Source organism: Chiloscyllium punctatum, chromosome 6, assembly GCF_047496795.1.
Source record: "Chiloscyllium punctatum isolate Juve2018m chromosome 6, sChiPun1.3, whole genome shotgun sequence".
Lineage (NCBI taxonomy): Eukaryota > Metazoa > Chordata > Chondrichthyes > Orectolobiformes > Hemiscylliidae > Chiloscyllium > Chiloscyllium punctatum.
This window is the reverse complement of record NC_092744.1, coordinates 33,583,654-33,605,220: the sequence shown is the minus strand read 5'-3', so window position 1 is coordinate 33,605,220 and position 21,567 is coordinate 33,583,654. Positions and strand designations below refer to the sequence as shown.

The 21,567-nt window shown below is 43.0% G+C and overlaps 1 protein-coding gene across 1 annotated transcript in view; it reads left to right on the top strand.

The window, feature by feature from the left end:
- The first annotated feature begins 392 nt into the window (after positions 1–392).
- Positions 393–21,567, top strand: part of LOC140478647 (uncharacterized) — a 106,305-nt gene continuing 85,130 nt past the window's right edge. The window contains exons 1-8 of the mRNA XM_072571863.1: positions 393–399; positions 3,237–3,383; positions 4,185–4,304; positions 4,634–4,753; positions 5,468–5,617; positions 19,190–19,339; positions 20,168–20,287; positions 20,983–21,132. Of these exons, the coding sequence (XP_072427964.1) occupies positions 393–399; positions 3,237–3,383; positions 4,185–4,304; positions 4,634–4,753; positions 5,468–5,617; positions 19,190–19,339; positions 20,168–20,287; positions 20,983–21,132 (964 nt within the window). The remainder of the gene's footprint in view (positions 400–3,236; positions 3,384–4,184; positions 4,305–4,633; positions 4,754–5,467; positions 5,618–19,189; positions 19,340–20,167; positions 20,288–20,982; positions 21,133–21,567) is intronic.

The window sequence follows — 21,567 nt, the reverse complement described above, 5'->3', positions numbered from 1 at the left end:
ATCCATGCTTGGTGGTTTTGAAATTGACAGTGTAGTGCTGGAAAAGCACAGCAGGTCAGGCAGCATCCGAGGAGCAGGAAATCGACGTTTGGGGCATAAGCTCCTCGAATGCTCCCTGACCTGCTGTGCTTTTCCAGCACCACACTCTCAACTCTGATCTCCAGCATTTGGAATCCTTACTTTCTTGTCCTTGGTGGTTTTAAACTTTTGTATTGGAGATTCCAATGATTGTAATCAATTCCAAGTTCTCCTGTTTTCAAAGAATTTGTCTTTGCAAGATTTCCAGCTCCCTCACTGTGTTTCTGAAACCTGTTCAAAAATAGGACAAAATCCACTGTAGTTCTGGAAGAAGCCCAGTGTAGTAATAACATCCAGACAATACATCTCAGCACATGGAAGGTGCGTGAGAAGATCGAAAACTGTCAGGAGAATGAGCTTACTCTGCTGATGTCAGAAAGGGCAGGGCCCAAGTCACCATGTGACCTCAGGTTGTAGTTTCACATAATCAGTTTTAAAAACACTGTCATAAATCTTCTGATAATTTCAAACCTGGAATTTTGAAAGTCTATTGTCTTAAAGAAAACCTTTCAAGTTCTTTATTTTAAGACAACCTTCAAAAAGAAATTTCTCATTCCAAATTTGGATTTCAAATTGGATGTCTTTCAAAAAGGCTTATCTATGTTTTGAGAGCAGGTTAAGCCATTATTTTTCTACAACACCTTTCAATAGCAGTTTAAAACTTGTTAAACTTTTCAAAGAAATAACATTTAAAAGTTTTGAACCTATAATGCTTTCGGCCTACTCCTTGTTTTAACACTGATTTTTTCATTGAACATAAGTAATGCTTTCATTGTAATTGTCATGAGAGCTCTCTGAGAATACAATTTTTCACAGAGAGATTCTTTAACATCACTTGGGGAAAATGACTTGTTAATCTTTCCTTTAAATGTGCCGAAGGGTCTTCAACCTTTATTCGTCATTTCTGGCTCCTGGCTGACATTACACACTTGCTTTGCCTCACTACACAGGATGTAACAGCTCAGCAAACACAGCCAGCTACATTCTTGAGGTTAGCTGCCTTGACTTGCATATTCCCAATCCTACCTGCTCTCTATAACAGACTTCTGTCTGGCACGTTTTGATTTTTTGCCGTTGGCTAATTTTGTTCAAAGAGAATTACTATTCCAAAAGTCCAATTTTTCACCTTTTTTAAATAGCATCAGTTCATATCAACAAACATTTAAGATGTTTCATTATCTAGAATTAAAGATTCACTCAGGCATTATAATGATATTTGCAAACTCATTTTGGCCAGAAAAGAAGACATTTCAAAGACAATAATTCAATTATAAAGATTTTGAAATTTACCATTTACCAAGGACTCCTGCCCTAAACAGAATACAACACAGACAGTTCAACATTCTAAGGAAAGAGGAAGTGAGTTTTGCCATATAATTTTGTTTCATCAATTGGTTCATATAATTACAGCCATTCTCTCTCTCCTACAACGTATGGACATTTTCTTCTATTCACAGTTTTAACTTTATGCTTATCCTTTACTTATAGTGATAATGAAATGTTATTATAGATAACAGATCTAGACTACAGATAGTTTGTAATGATTTACATTCCAGAACCAGCAGATGTAGGACAGAACTGACTGATTACCTTTTATTCAACAACAGTTATACTAGCTCGGCTTTCTCAGTCAAGTTCTGCATTGCACTGTTGAAGGTTCATGAACTCGATCTCACATACTCAGTCTGATGGGGAAATCCAAGTGAGACAAAGTCCCTGATATTAGTGCTATTCTGGTTACGAGCTGTATCGCCATCTTGTAGTACTTTTTCAGACATTATACTATGCATATCGTTGAAAACGATCTCCAGGTGACCATGTGTTAACCATATAAATGAATGGTTGCCACAGCCAATCAAGGTTATGCAACTTTACACCAGGGCTATACTTTGTGCATCTTCCACTTTGCTTCAATTGCTCATTTTCATGTTGAATTAACTCTTAGCTATCGACCATTAATAGTCTGGTTTGGAGGTATCATTTTTAAGCCGAACACTACAACTTCTGGTCTGGAAACTTTATCAAACCCTGTACATTGAGACAGCATATTTTTAAAAATTCTATTATTTTTACCCTTCTCTGGAAAACTGCTTTACACTTCCATTTTCAACTATGATTCTACACAACTTCATAAAAAAATTGCATGTTATTAATTCTCCCATGATCAAATGAACTAAAATATCCCTGACCTTCTAAATTAGACCCTAATATATTACAGTTCACTTTGTCCACTTGTAAAATTTTCATGAAGTCAACAGAAACCCACAGTTACAGGAAGTCTTTCTTTCACACTGCCTTTTATAAGAAACCATCATGGCAACTAAAATAATTACAAGATAATCATTGATCCCCTTTACACAAACAGAAACCCATAATTCAAATTCTAAACCCAAATCCAAAACTAAATGACACTAAAATACATATAAATGCCATATCACTGAATAATCTTTAAGCCCTGCTGAGATCAGGAATAAACTCAGATTAGCTCAAACACATTGACGGCCAGAGTGTCACATTATAAGCGATATACAATACAAAATAACACAGCACCAGGCCCTTTAGCCCAGCAAGCCCATGCTAATTCCTATTCCTTATTTAGCCCTGCTTATTGCTCACATGCAGTTTCGATCCCTCTGTTCGCACCCTGTTCAACTGGTTGCATTTTTTAATGCCTTGAATAGATTCAATGACATCAATCCATGTTCTGGCTAAGGTGGTTTTATAAGTTAGTGATTGAAAGTGGAAAACAATGGCCATGCAAAATGTTTAACCAAATACAGGCTCATCCTAATAAACAGAATCGCAGTCGATGTATTTTAATGTCAAATTGTCGTTTGTGTGTAGATGGGCTAAATTTAAGAGTTAGTGAACATGAATGTTGCAATTGAAGCAAGCAGGAAAAGTCTCTGAGAGAACTGAACCACTGATTAGTACCTCATAGGAACAGAACAAAACAACCTGCTGGATGGATATGATATTTTGTTGTTGGTGAAATCTTGGCTGGTAGTGTATCAGCTAACAATGCATCAACTCATTCATGGACTGATGGTCATAAATAAGAAATTCCACTCAGAATTAAACATAATTCCACTGCATGGGGCAGTTAAGATTCAGTGAATGTTGTAATTAAAAGCAAAATTTTGTTTTGTATTGTACAGGTACATCAAGTGTTTCAACAACTGCTCCTACTGAATCATCTTCAACACCTGTACCATCAACAACTACAACAACAACCTTGACATCCACAACTTCACCAGCAGATACATCAGAAACGAGCACGCGGACCTCCACTCCGCCAATAACAGGTGAGACTACGGCAAACTGAACAACGGGTTTCAGTTTGGTAGCAACAGGAACTAATGTGCATCAGACATTTCTCTGTTGCAGCTATTGTATACTGATGGTTTGGGAAACATTTGAAATCATTCAAACACGATCATTGATACTAAGGGTGACAGGACTTGTTGGCTCAGAATCACATCTGGAAAAGCAACTGTGACCAAACTCATTTCTTTAAAGAGACTTTAAAGAAGTCATGAGACATTCTTGACCTAAGTCAGTATGCAAAATTCTGCAGTCACTTCAACTGGATTCTATTTTTAATGAATTGAATAGATTCAAAGACATCAATCCATGTTCTGATTAATTTGGTTTTGGAAATTAGTGTATGAAAGTAGAGAATGATGGCCAAGCAACATATTTAATAAAACTTATGCTCAGCCCAAAATAAAGAATATAGACTTATCGATGGATTTTATCTCAAATACACGATAGTCATTGTTGTAAAAGTGGGCTGAATTTAAGAGTAAGTGCACATTACCTGTGCACATGAAGCAAGCTAGAAAAAGCTGAGAGAGAACTGAAGGATTAGTCAGCACATCCTGGGAAGAGAACAATCCAACCTGCTAGATGGACATTTTCATTTTAGTGAAAACTTTGCTGTAGTAACTGTCCGAATGTACCAGCTATGAATGCACTAATTCATTCACGATTGGCTGTCAGCCATAACAGGTTTGGCTCAGAATTTAACTTGCTGACATTCTGTGGCTCACTTAAGAGTCAGGTTATGTTGGGAATCAAGTCTAAATTTGATTTTTATTGCACAGTTGCTTCAAGTGTTTCTACATCTATTTCTACTGAATCATCTTCAGTGTCTGTACAATCAACAACTACAACACCAACCTCCACATCTACAAATCCACCAACAAGTACATCAGAACCAACAGGTATGCAGACTTCCAGTCCACCCAATAAGAAGTGAGTCCACTCCAAACTGATCCACTCTTTCCATGTCGATAAAAACAAGAACTAATAAGCATCAGACTTTGGTCTGTAGGAGCAACTGTGTTCTGAAAATTCAAAAATATTTCCAATCTTTCAAACATTAACATCAAAATTGTCTGAATGTGCCAGCTTTAAATGCACTAACTCTTTCACAGAGTGGCTGTCAGGCATAACAAATGTGACTCAGAATTTAAATTGCCAACGTGACATGGCTTAATTAAGAATCAGTGTATGTGTGAATCAAGAATAAATTTTGATTTTTATTGCATAGGTACACCAAGTGTTTCTGCATCTACTCCGACTGAATCATCTTCAACACCTGTACAATCAACAACTACAATACCAACCTCCACATCCACAAATCCCCCACCAAGTACATCAGAACCAACAGGTATGCAGACTTCCAGTAATGTGACTTGTTGCCTCAGAATCACAGCTGGAAAAGCAGTAGTTACCTACCTCTTTTTTAAAGAGAGGTTTTATTATAAGTCATGGCGTATTCTTGAAATACATGTCAAAACCCTGATCTGAATCAGTGGACAAAATTGTGTTGTCACAACAACTGGTCCCATCTTTAATGACTTGAATAGATTTAATGACATCAACTTATGTTCTGTTTTGTAAATTATTGATTGAAAGTAGAGAGCAATGACCATACAACATGTTGATAAAAGTTAACTGCAGTTCCAGTAAAGAGAGGAGCAACATTTTATAATGGATTGCTCGCAAGACAAAGCTTTTCACTGTGCCTTGATACACGTGACAATTCAATTTTATCTCAAATGCATGAGTCAATGCTGGGTCAAATTGAAATTCTGCACATGGAGAAATGTGGGAAAAACCCAGAGGGAACTGAGGGATTGGTTAGTACATCCCAGGAACTGACAAGACTCACCTGCTTCATGGACACAATCATTTATTTTTAAGTGAAAACATTACGTACAAACTCTCCGAATGCACCAGCTACAAATGAACTTCACTTTTCATGGACTGACTGTCATAAATGACAAATTCTGCTGAAAACATAACATGATCACATTGCATGGGCAGTTATGATTCAGTCAATGTTGCAATTAAAAACTAAATTGTGTTTTGTATTGCACAGGTACATCAAGTGTTTCAACAACTGCTCATATTGAATCATCTTCAACATCTGTACCATCAACAACTACAATACCAACCTCCACATCCACAACTCCACCAGCAGATACATCCGAACCAACAAGTACGCAGACCTCCGCTCCAGCAATAACAGGTGAGTCCACGCCACATTGAACAACTGGTTTCAGTTCGGTAGCACCAGGAGCTAATCAGCATCAGACATTTCTCTAATGCAGGTTTATATACTGATGGTTTGGGAAACATCTGAAATCATTCAAATATTATCATTGACAGTAAGGGTCACAGGACATGTCGCTCAGAATTAGATCTGAAAAAGGAATAGCGGCTAACTACATTTACGAAATGAGATTTTGTTATAAGTCATGACACATTTTTGAAATACATGTTGAAACCCTAATCTAAGTCAGGACGCAAAATTCTGTAGTCACTTCAACTGGTCCCATCTTTAATGAATTGAATGGATTCAACGACATCAAACCATGTTCTGGTGGAGTTGATTTTGTAAATTAGTGATTGAAAATGGAGAACAATGGCCGTGCAACATGTGTGACAAAAAGTTAGGCTCAGCCCCAATAAACAGAGTGGTGTATAAACTTATTGATGCATTTTATCTCAAATGCACGATTGTCCTTGTTGTAAAGGTTGGCGAAAGTTAAGAGTTAGTGCACATTAACTGTACATATGAAGGAGGCTGTAAAAAACTGAGAGAGAACTGGAAGACTGGTTTGCACATCCGGGGAGCAGAAGAATCTAATCTGCTAGATGGACAGAATACTTTGTTTTTTCGAAAGCTTTAGTATACTAACTAACCGCATGTACCAGCTACAAATGCAAAAAACTCTTTCACAAATGGCTTCATTTGTAATGAAAAGAGTTAAAGCCTAACAAAACTACCTGACAGCACCAAGTGTTCTGACTATGATACAGTGTAACATGTGGTCCAGCTGCTGGGGTAGCTAGGGTAGCTGGTTGCCTGGAGACAAAAACAGATTCAAATTTGGCCAATCAGTTTCAATTATACCCCCAAAAATCCTAAACTCCAAACAAGTTGAATTTAGTATATTGACAATCTTAAAAACCAATGACACAATCCAATGCTGTACTGGTATAAGACCAGGGATAATTAAAGTTAGGAGGAGAACTGCCATGCTACCAATATGAAGAGACTGCTGGAAAAATAGCTCTCTTAAAGTTACCTTTATCAATTCGTGACCTGTGAAGCATAATCGCACAGAACAAGAAAGGAAGACACAGGAAGATCCAAATAGAAGATTCGACAGCTGGCTGGTTTTGAAAACTTGAATTTTTGGTAAATATTAATCAGGTGGTTTTATCAGACCGTATTATAGAAGGGAAGATAAAAGATAGGTTAAAGGAAGGAGTTGTAAATAGTTGTTAGTTAATTATTCTGTTCTATTTTAAGAAATAAAGTTGTTAATTTTTACTTTAAGTAGTTTATGGCATCTCAAAACATCACAAATTACTGCACAGAATAAATCTTTTCTGTGTTGCCAATGTAAATTAAGTAGGAAGGTTTAACCCATGTTGTAACAGTTTGGTGACTTGTCATCAGGATTTGAACTGGTTTCGACAGATTTGAATAGATTTGCCAGCATAAAAAATTCCAGCAGACTTAAACACTTGCATGTTCATAGCATAGATCTTTAAATAAAACGTAGGTGAGGCAATTTGTTCAATTTCAGTGACTTGTGGTTGATTAAATTAAAAATGAGATATTAGGCTCCTAAAACTCCTAAGGAGGTTCTTGGATTTGAAGATGATCCTCACATTTGCCAACAAAGTTCAGAAGGAAAGAAAAAGTCTATACTGTTAGAATTTGCAAATAGGTTAGACTTGGTTTTAGTCATAGTCATAGAGATGGACAGCATGGAAACAGATCCTTTGGTCCAACCCGTCCATGCCAACCAGATATCCCAAACCAATCTTCTCCCACCTGCTAGCACCCGGCCCATATCCCTCCAAATCCTTCCTATTCATATACCCATCCAAATGCCTCTTAAATGTTGAAATTGTACCAGCCTCCACCACATCCTCTGGCAGCTCATTCCATACACATACCACCCTCTGCGTGAAAATGTTGCCCCTTAGGTCTCTTTTATATCTTTCCACTCTCATCCTAAACCTATGCCCTCTAGTTCTGGACTCCCTGACCCCAGGGAAAAGACTTTGCCTATTTATCCTATCCATGCTCCTCATAATTTTGTAAACCTCTATAAGGTCACCCCTCAGCCTCTGATGCTCCAGGGAAAACAGCCCAGGACTGTTCAGCCTCTCCCTGTAGCTCAGATCCTCCAACCCTGGCAACATCCTTGTAAATCTTTTCTGAACCCTTTCAAGTTTCACAACATCTTTTCGATAGGAAGGAGACCAGAATTGCACGCAATATTCCAACAGTGGTCTAACCAATGTCCTGTACAGCCGCAACATGACCTCCCAACTCCTGCACTCCATACTCTGACCAATAAAGGAAAGCATACCAAACGCCTTCTTCACTATCCTATCTACCTGCGACTCCACTTTCAAGGAGCTATGAACCTGCACTCCAAGGTCTCTTTGTTCAAGCAACACTCCCTAGGACCTTACCATTAAGTGTATAAGTTCTGCTAAGATTTGCTTTCCCAAAATGCAGCACCTCGCATTTATCTGAATTAAACTCCATCTGCCACTTCTTAGCCCATTGGCCCATCTGGTCCAGATCCTGTTGTAATCTGAGGTAACCCTCTTCGCTGTCCATTACACCTCCAAGTTTGGTGTCATCTGCAAACTTACTAACTGTACCTCTTATGCTCGCATCCAAATCATTTATGTAAATGACAAAAAGTAGAGGGCCCAGCACCGATCCTTCTGGCACTCCACTGGTCACAGGCCACCAGTCTGAAAAACAACCCTCCACCACCACCCTCTGTCTTCTACCCTTGAGCCAGTTCTGTATCCAAATGGCTAGTTCTCCCTGTATTCCATGAGATCTAACCTTGCTAATCAGTCTCCCATGGGGAACCTTGTCGAACGCCTTACTGAAGTCCATATAGATCACATCTACTGCTCTGCCCTCATCAATCTTCTTTGTTACTTCTTCAAAAAACTAAATCAAGTTTGTGAGACATGATTTCCCACGCACAAAGCCATGTTGACTATCCCTAATCAGTCCTTTCCCTTCCAAATGCATGTACATCCTGTCCCTCAGGATTTCCTCCAACAACTTGCCCACCACCGAGGTCGGGCTCACTAGTCTATAGTTCCCTGGCTTGTCTTTAACACCCTTCTTAAACAGTGGCACCACGTTTGCCAACCTCCAGTTTTCCGGCACCTCACCTGTGACTATCAATGATACAAATATCTCAGCAAGAGGCCCAGCAAATACTTCTCAAGCTTCCCACAGAGTTCTCGGGTACACCTGCTCAGGTCCTGGGGATTTATCTACTTTTAACTGTTTCAAGACATCCAGCACTTCCTTGTCTGTAATCTGGACATTTTGCTAGATGTCACCACCTATTTCCCTACAGTTTATGTCTTTCATCTCCTTTTCCACAATAAGTACTGATGCAAAATATTCATTTAGCATCTCCCCCATTTTCTGTGGCTCCACACAAAGGCCGCCTTGCTGATCTTTGAGGGGTTGAAAAATGTGGTGCTGGATAAACACAGCAGGCCAGGCAGCGTCCGAGGAGCAGTAGAATCAACATTTCCGGCATAAGCCCTTCTTCAGGAATGAGGCTGGTGTGCCAAGCGGGCTGAGATAAAGTTTAGGGGGGAGGGAATTTGGGGGAGGGGTGCTGGGAATACGATAGGTGGAAGGAGGTGAGGGTGAGGGTGATAGGCCGGAGAGGGGGTGGGGCAGAGAGGTCGGGAAGAAGTTTTCAGGTCAAGAGAGCGGTGCTGAATCCGGGGGTTGGGACTGAGATAAGGTGGGGGGGAGGAGAAATGAGGAAGCTGGAGAAATCTGCATTCATCCCTTGTGGTTGGAGGGTTCCTAGGCGGAAGATGAGGCGCTCTTCCTCCAGGCGTCGTGTGGTCAGGGTCTGGCGATGGAGGAGACCAAGGACCTGCATGTCCTTGGCGGAGTGGGAGGGGGAGTGAAAGTGTTCAACCACAGGGCGGTTGGGTTGGTTGGTGCGGGTGTCCCAGAGGTGTTCCCTGAAACATTCCGCAAGAAGGCGGCCTGTCTCCCCAGTGTAGAGGAGGCCACATCGGGTGCAAAGGATACAGTAAATGATGTGTGTGGAGGTGCAGGTGAATTTGCAACGGATGTGGAAGGATCCATTGGGGCCTTGGAGGGGGGTGAGGGGGGAGGTGTGGGCGCAAGTTTTGCACTTCTTGTGGTTGCAGGGGAAGGTGCAGGGAGTGGAGGTTGGGTTGGTGGGGGGTGTGGACCTGACGAGAGAGTCGCGGAGGGAGTGGTCTCTCCAGAACGCTGATAGGGGAGGGGAGGGAAATATATCCTTGGTGGTGGGGTCTGTTTGGAGGTGGCGGAAATGATGGAGGATGATACGATGTATCCGGAGGTTGGTGGGTTGGAAGGTGAGGACCAGTGAGGTTCTGTCCTGGTGGCGATTGGAGGGGCGGGGTTCAAGGGCAGAGGTGAGGGGAATGGAGGAGATGCTGTGGAGAGCATCATATCATCCTCCGTCATTTCCGCCACCTCCAAACAGACTCCACCACCAGGGATATATTTCCCTCCCCACCCCTATCGGTGTTCCGGAGAGACAACTCCCTCCGTGACTCCCTCGTCAGGTCCACACACCCCACCAACCCAACCTCCACTCCTGGCACCTTCCCCTGCAACCGCAAGAAATGCAAAACTTGTGCCTACACCTCTACCTCACCTCCCTCCAAGGCCCCAAAGGATCCTTCCATATCTGTCACAAATTCACCTGCACCTCCACACACATCATTTACTGTATCCTTTGCACCCGATGTGGTCTCCTCTACATTGGGGAGACAGGCCACCTACTTGTGGAGCATTCAGGGAACACCTCTGGGACACCCTCACCAACCAACTCAACCGCCCCATGGTTGAACACTTTAACTCCCCTCCCACTCCACCAAGGATATGCAGGTCCTTGGCCTCCTCCATTGCCAAACCCTGACCACACGATGCCTGGAGGAAGAGTACCTCATCTTCAGCCTAGGAACCCTCCAATCACATGGGATGAATGTAGATTTCTCCAGCTTCCTCATTTTGCCTCCCTCCACCTTATCTCAGTCCCAACCCCTGGATTCAACACCGCCCTCTTGACCTGCAATCTTCTTCCTGACCTCTCCGCCCCATCCCCCCTCTCCCCTCCCCCCCCAGCCTATCACCCTCACCTCCTTCCACCTATTGTATTCCCAGTGCCCATCCCCCAAATTCCTTCCCCCCTACCCTTTGTCTCAGCCCGCTTGGCACACCAGCCTCATTCCTGAAGAAGGGCTAATGCCCGAAACATCGCTTCTCCTGCTCCTCGGATGCTGCCTGGCCTGCTGTGTTTTTCCAGCACCACATTTTTCAACTCTGGTCTCCAGCATCTGCAGTCCTCACTTTCTTCAGTCGATCTTTGAGGGGCCCTATTCTCTCCCTAGTTACCCTTTTGTCCTTAATATATTTGTAAAAACCCTTTGGAGTCTCCTTAATTCTATTTGCCAAAGCTATCTCTTGTCCCCGTTTTGCCCTCCTGATTTCCCTCTTAAGTATACTCCTACTTTCTTTATACTCTTCTAAGGATTCACTCGATCAATCCTGTCTATACCTGACATATGCTTCCTTCTTTTTCTGAACCAAACCCTCAATTTCTTTTGTCATCCAGCATTCCCTTTACCTACCAGCCTTCCCTTTCACCGTGAGAGGAATATACTTTCTCTGGATTCTTGTTATCTCATTTCTGAAGGCTTCCCACTTTCCAGCCGTCCCTTTACCTGCGAACATCTGCCTCCAATCAGCTTTCGAAAGTTCTTGCCTAATACCATCAAAGTTGGCCTTTCTCCAATTTAGAACTTCCACTTTTAGATCTGGTCTATCCTTTTCCATCACTATTTTAAAACAAATAGAATTATGGTCGCTGGCCCCAAAGTGCTCCCCTACTGATACCTCAGTCACCTGCCCTGCCTTAGTTCCCAAGAGTAGGTCAGGTTTTGCACCTTCTTTAGTAGGTACATCCACATACTGAATCAGAAAATTGTCTTGCACTCACTTAAGAAATTCCTCTCCACCTAAACCTTTAACACTATGGCAGTCCCAGTTGATGTTTGGAAAGTTAAAATCCCCTACCATAACTACCCTATTATTCTTACAGATAGCTGAGATCTCCTTACAAGTTTGTTTCTCAATTTCCCTCTGATTATTCGGGGGTCAATAATACAATCCCAATAAGGTGATCATCCCTTTCTTGTTTCTCAGTTCCACCCAAATAACGTCCCTGGATGTATTTCTGGGAATATCCTCCCTCAGCACAGCTGTAATGCTTTCCCTTATCAAAAATGCCACTCCCCCCTCCTCTCTTGCCTCCCTTTCTATCCTTCCTGTAGCATTTGTATCCTGGAACATTAAGCTGCCAGTTCTGCCCATCCCTGAGCCATGTTTCTGTAATTGCTATGATATCCCAGTCCCATGTTCCTAACCATGCTCTCAGTTCATCTGCCTTCCCTGTTAGGCCCCTTGCATTGAAATAAATGCAGTTTAATTTATTAGTCCTCCCTTGTCCCTGCCTGCCCTGACTGTTTGACTCACTTCTGTTCTCAGCTGTACCCATCTCAGATCGATCTCTTTCCTCACTATCTCCCTGGGTCCCACCCCCCCACCTTACTAGTTTAAATCCTCCCAAGCAGTTCTAGCAAATTTCCCTGCCAGTATATTAGTCCCCTTCCAATTTAGGTGCAATCTGTCCTTCTTGTACAGTCACTTATACCCCAAAAGAGATTCCAATGATCCAAAAAGGTGAATCCTTCTCCCATACACCAGCTCCTCAGCCATGCATTCATCTGCTCTATCCTCCTATTCCTGTCCTCACTAGCTCATAGCACTGGGAATAATCCAGATATTACTGCTCTTGAGGACCTCCTTTTTAAATTTCTGCCTAACTCTCTGTAATCTCCCTTCAGAGTCTCAACCTTTTCCCTTCCAATGTCGTTGGTTCCAATGTGGACAATGACCTCCTGCTGGCCCCTCTCCCCCCCGTGAGAACATTCTGCACTCTCTCTGAGACATCCTTGATCCTGGCACCAGGGAAACAACACACCATTCTGCTTTTTCTCTGCTGGCCACAGAAATGTCTGTCTGTACCTCTGACTACAGAATCTCCTAACACAATTGATCTCTTGGAAGCTGACGTACCCCTCGTTGCATTAGAGCCAGTCTCAATACCAGAAACTTGGCTGTTTGTGCTATGTTCCTATAGAATCCATCACCCCCTACATTTTCCAAAACAGCATACCTGTTTGAAATGGGTATATCCACAAAAGACTCCTGCCCTAGGTGCCGATCTCTCTCACCCTTCCTAGAGTTAACCCATCAATGTGACTGTATCTGAGACTTTCCCCCCTTCCTATAACTGCCATCCATCACATACCGTTGCTGTTGCAAATTCCTCATCGCTTCTATCTGTCTCTCCAACTGATCCACGCGATCTGATAAGATTCGCATCCAACAGCATTTATGGCAGATATAATCCACAGCAACCCTTAAACTCTCTTTAAACTCCCACACCTGACAAGAAGTATATATCACTGCAAAGGCCATTTTTGCTCCTTCACAGACCCAGAAAATAACATTGTCTTATTCCTCTACAAACACTGCCCCAGGTTAAATTAATAGCTATAGCTTATATTTTAAGTTTAATCATGAGACTTATCTCCAAAAACATATAATCAAGAAAGAATCCACTATACTCACTTCTGCAGCCTTTCTCTTGGACAGACTTAAAACAACAGTTAAATTATCTGATTCTGTGCTGTGAACTTCACCCAACAGTTCCTCCAAGAGTAGTTGTGAATTTCATTGTTTGTTACTTTTCCCAGATGCACTCCGATGTCCAGCGATACACGATTTCAAACAGCAAAGGCAGTAACTGTGCAGGCTGTCTCTCTCTCTCTCTCTCACTCTTTCTCTCTCTCTCTCTCCTGCACTGTCCTCACCATGTGCTTCCTTTGACTGCTCCTCTCCCTTTCAAATTGCTGTTGTTTTGACTTTTTTTTTTCCCAAAGTTCCAAAACAATGCAACAGCATATAAAACAGTAATTGATGCTCCTGGAATTTGAGGAAATCACCTTCAACACCTAAAATACCTTAAAAAAAGGAGCAGCTCTTACAGCCAGAAATCTTTCCTGTCCTCCGTCTTGAATTACATTCAAGAAAAAGACAAAAGTAAAGCTGAAATTGTCAGGGAATTACTCAAACCCTTCGGTGTGTCCGAGAAACAGCCAAGTGCAGTAAAGGTAGAAAAACTAAAGTTGCAATTGAAAAAAATGGAGTTAGAAGATAAAAAGAGAGAGAGAGAGAAGAGAGAGCGTGGAAAATGAGAGGGAGAGAGGAAAGAGAGCGAGAGAGGAGGTTCTTAGCTGAGCAAACAGAGAGAGAGAAGAAAGAGAGAGACAAAAAGAGAGAGAATTTGAACTTGAGAAGTTGTGACTTAGTTACCAAAGTCAGGTTAACAGGATGGAGATTAAAAGAGAAGGTAGTGATATATATATAAATGTCAAAGCTCTGCCACATTTTAATGAGAAAAATGTTGAAGCCTTCTTTATTTGATTTGAAAAATTGGATAGGCAGATGGAGCAGTCCAAGGATTTACGGGTATTGCTAGTTCAGACTAAACTGGTAGGCAGAGATGGTGGGGTATTTGCCACACTGTCAGATGAAGGGTCAAACAGGCTATTTTAAGCATTAATGAATTGGTACCAGAAGCATATAGACACCAGTTCAGAAACACAAAGAAGAAACCAGGTCAGACTTATGTTGAGTTTGAAAGAATTAAACAGAGTCATTTTGATTGAAGGGTGCATGCTTTGAAAATAGATAGGACCTAGAGAGATTATTCTGCTGGAGGAGTTTAAATACTCACTTCCAGAGATGGTAAGAATTCACGTGGAGGAACAGAAAGTTAGGGAAGTGAGAAGGGCAGCAGAATTAGGAGATGAGGACATGTTGGTGCATAAGACACGCTTCCGGCCAGAATTTCATCCTGTGAGGGATAGAAGATGGGAGAAGGGAAGAAACCAAGAGTAGGGAGCACTGGTAAGAATTTACCACAGGATAAAAAAGAAGCCCAAGAGAGTGGACAGGAGGTGAAAGGCCTCAGGTGTTTCCACTGTGGTAAGTGAGATATGTAAAGTCACAGTGCTGTTCATTAAAGAAAGATGCTGTGGGAATAGATGTGGTAAAGAAGCATTTGTGAAGGTAGTAAAGGACACCCTGAGAAGAGCCGAGGAGCTGCAGGAGAGTGCACAGCCTAGGCCAGGGCTGGATATGGAGTTAGTACCTGATCTCTACAAAGAATTCACCTCTGTGGATAAAGTTTACTCAGAAAGAACAGGGGGAGAATGACTGGCAGTTATAATTTTGAGGGATACAGGATCTAATCAGTCATTGATAGTAAGAGATGAGCGAATATGCACTCTTTCTGATCTGTTATCTGAGAATGTCATAATTTGTGGGATAGAAGGACAGAAATTTAGCATTCCCTAATGTAAGATCAGGTTGGAGTGCCAACTCAAGACTGGGCAAGTTACAGTGAGAGTGATTGACAGAGTATCAGTTCCAGGAATTCAGTTTGTTCTTGGGAATGATTTGGCAGAATCCAAGGTGGGAGTGAGACTCCTTGTTGTGGAGAAGCCCAAGGAAGACCAAGAAACTGAGGAGTTAAAACAGAAATATCCTGGTATTTTCCCAGACTGTCTGGTAACCAGATCCCACAATCACAAATCATAGCACAAAGCGAAAAGTAAAGAGAGATGAAGGAGTTGAAATTCAGTTAGCGGATACCACGTTTGACGTAATGGTGCAGGAAAAACCTGAACAGACAGAGGGTCAGATAGAAGTGTTTAATTCTGAAAGACTAAGAGATTTGCAACAGCACAAGATGAAAAAAAACTATATGTGAATGTGTGCTCCGAAAAGGAGGCAGAGAATTCGGAGAGTTATTATTTGAAAGATAGAATCCTAAGATGGAAATGGAGACCACGGCAGGTTCATGCAGAGGAGAAATAGGCCAAAGTGCAACAGATTGTGTTGCTGGTAGCTTGCAGACAGGAGGTGTTACAGTTACCACATGAACTACCTGTAGGAGGTCACCTAGGGGTACAAAGCTCACATCCCACATCAAACCCCAGCCCCACTCCAGGTCCGAGCTCCTATCCCACATCAAACCCCAGCCCCACTCCAGGTCCTAACCCCCTTCCCACATCAAACCCCAGCCCCACTCCAGGTCCTATCTCCTATCCCACATCAAACTCCAGCCCCACTCCAGGTCCGAGCTCCTATTCCACATCAAACTCCAGCCCCACTCCAGGTCCTAACCCCCTTCCCACATCAAACTCCAGCCCCACTCCAGGTCCTAACCCCCTTCCCACATCAAACTCCAGCCCCACTCCAGGTCCTAGCCTCCTTCCCACCTAAACTCCAGCCCCACTCCAGGTTCTAGCCTCCTTCCCACCTAAACTCCAGCCCCACTCCAGGTTCTAGCCTCCTTCCCACCTCGAACTCCAGCCCCACTCCAGCTCCTAGCACCTATTCCACCTCAAACCCCAGCTCCCTCCAGGTCCCAGCACCTGTCCCACCTCAAACCCCAGCTCCCTCCAGGTCCCAGCACCTGTCCCACCTCAAACTCCAGCCCAACTCCAGGTCCTAGCTCCTATTCCAAATCAAACTCCAGCTCTGCTCCAGGTCCTAGCTCCATCCCACATCAAACCCCATCCCCACTCCAGGTCCTAGCCCCCTTCCCACCTCGAACTCCAACCTCACTCCAGGTCCTAGCTCTCAAGCCTGCCGTGTCTTCACCATTCCCCCAGACCTCTCCCTCACTGAGGACAAATGGTTAGTCCTCAGTAAAGGCCTCACCTTTATCCCTCTACAGTCCCAGATTAATGAGTTTGACACACACTGCGACTTGAGCATTTCTTCCGCTGCCTCTGCATCTGTGCCCACTTTTACAACCAAGACACCTGCCCTCCCACCGAAGTCCCCTTCTCCTGCCTACAACACATCCCATACACCTAGACACCCCATGCTGGCCTGCTACTTGCCCTTGACCTCTTCATTTCAAACTGATGCCATGACATCAACCACCTTCGCCTGTCCAACGACCTCACCCACTCCAACCTCTCACCCTCACAATGCACAGCCCTCCACTCCCTTTATTCCAACTCCAACTCCAACTTCATTATCAAACCAGCGGAAAAATGGAATGCAGTGGTAGTTTGGCGCACTGACCTCTATATCGCTGAAGCCCGACGCCAACTCAAAGACACCTCCTCCTACCGCCCCCTCGACCATGACCAAATCATCATCTCTCAGACCATACAAAACCTCATTACCTCAGGGGATCTCTCACCCACAGCTTCCTAATTCATAGTCTGGGAACCCCACACCACCCAATTCTACTGCCCACCCAAGATCCACAAGCTTGACTACCCCGGCTGACCCATCATCTCAGCCCTGCTCCTGCCCCACCAAACTCATCTCCACCTACATCGATACTGTCCTATTCCGTGTTCCAGGAACTTCCCACGTACGTTCAGGACACCACCCACATTCTCCACCTCCTCCAAGACTTCCATTTTCTGACCCCCAATGCCTCATCATCACCATGGACATCCAGTCCCTCTACACCTCCATCCTCTTGGCCTGGTCCTGCCTCTGTTTCTTTCTCTCCGACATCCCCACCAGTAGCCTTCCACTGACACTCTTATTCTTTTGGCTGAACTGGTCCTTGCCCTCAACAATTTCTCCATCTAATACTCCCACTTCCTCCAGACCAAAGGGGTTACCATGGGCACCCGTATGGGCACCAGCTATGCTTGTCTCTTTGTTGGCTACGTGGAGCAGTCCATCTTCCGGAGTCACACCAGCACCCCTCCCAACCTCTTCCTCCGCTACATCGATGACTGCATCGGTGCCAACTCGTGCTCCCACGCGGAGGTTGAGCAGTTCATCAACTTCACCAACACATTCCACCCCAACCTTAAATTCACCTGGACCACATCGGACACCTCTCTCCCATTCCTAGACTTCTCCATCTCCATCCATGAGGATCGTCTCAACACTGACATTTTTTACAAACCCACCAACTCCCACAGCTACCTCCTGCAAAATTTTTATCCTGTGTACCCAATTCCTCTGCCTCTGCTGCATCTGCTCCAAGAAGGACCAATTTACCACAGAACACACCAGATGGCCTCTTTCTTTGAAGATTGAAATCTCCCCTCCCACACGGTTGAAGATGCCCTCCAACACATCTCATCCATGTCCCTCACCTCTGCCCTCAAACCACACCACACCAACCTCCGTATACATCACATCATTCGCCAACATTTCTGCCACCTACAAACGGACTCCATCACCAGAGATATATTTCCCTCCTCATTCCATCTGCTTTATGCAAAGACCATTGCCTCCACGACTACCTGGTCAGGACCTCGCCCCCTAACAACCCACCCTCCCCTCCTAGCACCTAGTCCTGCCACCGTAGGATTTGCAAAACATGCGCCACATTCCCTCCACCTCACCTAAATCCAAGGCCCCAAAGGAGCCTTCCACATCCATCAATGTTTTATCTGCATATCCACCAATGTCATTTATTGTATCCGTTGCCCGATGCTGTTTCCTTAACACTGGGGAGACTGGACGCCTTCTCGCAGTGCGCTTGAGAGAACATCTCCAGGCCACCACCCCGTGGCTAAACACTTCAACTCCCCCTCCCACTCTGCCAAGGACATGCAGGTCCTGGGCCTCCTCTACTACCACTCCCTCACCAACCGATGCCTGGAGGAAGAACGCTTTATATTCCGCCTTGGGATCTTTCAATCCCAGGACATCAATGTGGACTTCACCAGTTTCCTCATTTCCCCTTCCCCCACCTTATCCCAGTTCCAACCTTCCAGCTCAGCACCACCCTTATGACCTTCCCACCGATCAATCTTCCTTCCCACCTATCCAGTCCACACTCTTCTCCGACCTATCACCTTTACCCCACCTCCATCCACCTGTTGAACTCTCAATGATCTTCTCCCCAGCCCCACCTCCATCCCACTTACCTCTCCATCCCCAAGGCTCCAGCCTCATTCCTGATGAAGGGCTCCAGGTGGACAAATTGATTTTCCTGCTCCTCGGATGCTGCCTGACCTGCTGAGCTTTTCCAGCAACGCACTCTCAACAGTAGAGAACAAAGGCCATGCAAAATGTTTGACAAAATTTAACCACAGACCAAATAAAGAGAAGACCAATGTGAGATAATGGATGCATTTTAACTCAATTTTATGGGAGTTATTGCTGGCCCAAATTGAAGTGTTAAAGCACATTAATTCTGCACATGGAGGAAGGTGGGAAAGACGTCTGAATTCTCCAAATGCACCAGCTAAAAATGAACTTCACTTTTCACAGACTGACTTTGAGAAACAACAAATTCAGCTGAAAATGTAACAATGTCACATTGTGTGGGGCACTTATGGTTCAATCAATATTGTAATTAAAAGCAAAATTTTGTTTTGTATTGCACAGGTGCATCAAGTGTTGCAACAACTGCTCCTACTGAATCATCTTCAACATTGATACCATCAACGAATACAACAACAACCTCGATATCCACGACTCCACCAGCAGATACATCAGAACCAACAAGTACACAGACCTCCACTCCACCAATAACAGGTGAGTCCACACCGAGCTGAACAACGGGTTTCTGTTTGGACTAAGAAGCATCAGAAATTTCTCTCTTGAAGCTATTGCAAACTGATGGCTTTGAAAACATTTGAAAGCCTTCAAACATTACCATTGATAATACGTTTCACAGCACTGTTCAGCTCAGATTCACAGCTGCAAAAGGAGCAGTGATATCCACATTTGTGAAAAGAGATTTTGTTATACGTACTGATAACATATGTTGAAACCCTGATTTAAGTTAGTACGCAAAATTGTACAGTCATTTCAATTGGATTCCATCTTTAATGAATTGAATACATTCAAAACATTCAAAAAATTCAAAGGCATGAATCCATGTTCTGGTTAAGGTGGTTTTGGAAATTAGTGATTGAAAGTGGAGAACGATGGCCAACCAACATGTTTGTGCTAATTTAGACTCAGACCCAGTAAGCAGAGTAGAGTACGAACTTACAGATGCATTTTATCACAAATGTACGATAGTCATTGTTGTAAATGTGGGCTAAAATAAAGAGTTAGTGCATGTTAACTGTGTACATGAAGCAAGCCAGACAAAACTGTGAGAGAAATGAAAGATTGGTTTGCACGTCCAGGGAACAGATGAATCTAACCTGTAGATTTACAGAATATTTTATTTTACTGAAAGTTTTAATTTAGTGACTTTCCCAATGTACCAGCTACAAATGGATTAACCCATTTACAGATGGTTCGCAGGCATTCCAAATTTGGCTTAGAATTTAACTTTCTGACATTAGATGGCTATGTTAAGAGTCATGTTGTGTTGGAAATCATGTCTAAAGTTTGATTTTTATTGCACAGGTACATCAAGTGTTTCTACATCGACAACCACTGAATCATCTTCAACACCTGTACAATCAACAACTACAATACCGACCTCCACATCCACAAATCCACCACCAAGTACATCAGAACCAACAGGTATGCAGACTTCCAGTAAAATGAATTTTTGCCTCAGAATCACAGCTGGAAACACCGTAATTACCTACCTCTTCTTTTAAAGGAGATTTTATAATATGTCATGACATATTCTTGAAATACATGTCGAAACCCTGATCTGAATCAGTGGACAATGTAGTCTTGTCACAACAACTGGTCCAATCATTAATGAATTGATTAGATTCAATGCCATCAACCCATGTTCTAGTAAAGTTAGTTTTGGAAATTATTGATTGAAAGTGGAGAGCAATGGCCATGCAACATGTTGACAAACGTTAACCGCAGTTCCAATAAAGAGAGGAGCAACATTATACAATGGGTGCATTTTAGTTCAAATGCATGATAATCATTGCTGGGCCAATTTGAAGTGTTAATGCACATTAGTTCTGCCTCTGGACAAATGTGTGTAATATTCAGAGCAAACGGAAGGATTGGTTACTACATTCTAGGATCTGACAAAACTAACCTGCTTCATGGACACAATCATTTGTTTTTAAGTGAAAACGTTACGTCTGAACTCTCCGAATGCAACAGCTCAAATGAACATGCATTTTTCACAGATTAACTGTTTTACAGAACAAATTCAGCTGAAAATGTAACAATGTCACATTGCGTGGGGCAGTTATGGTTCAATCAAGATTGTAATTAAAAGCAAATTTTTGTTTTTTATTGCACAGGTACATCAAGTGTTTCAACAACTGCTCCTACTGAATCATCTTCAACATTTATACCATCAACGACTACAAGACCAACCTCCACATCCACGACTCCTCCAGCAGCTACATCCGAACGCACAAGTACACAGACCTCCACTCCGCCAATAACAGGTAAGTTCACACCGACCTGAACAACGGGTTTCAGTTTGGTATCGACAGGAACTAAGAAGCATCAGAAATTTCTCTCTTGCATCTATTGCAAACTGATGGTTTGGAAAACATTTCAAATCCTTCAAACATTATCATTAATAGTAAGTTTCACAGCACTGCTCGCTCAGATTCACAGCTGCAAAAGGAACAGTGATATCCACATTTCTGAAAAGAGATTTTGTTACACGTTCTGATAATACATGTTGAAACCCTGATCAAAGTCAGTACGCAAAATTGTACAGTCACTTCAATTGGATTCCATCTTTAATGAATTGAATACATTCAAAACATCAATCCATGTTCTGATTAAGGTGGTTTTGGAAATTAGTGATTGAAAGTGGAGAACGATGGCCAACCAACATGTTTGTGCTAATTTAGACTCAGACCCAGTAAGCA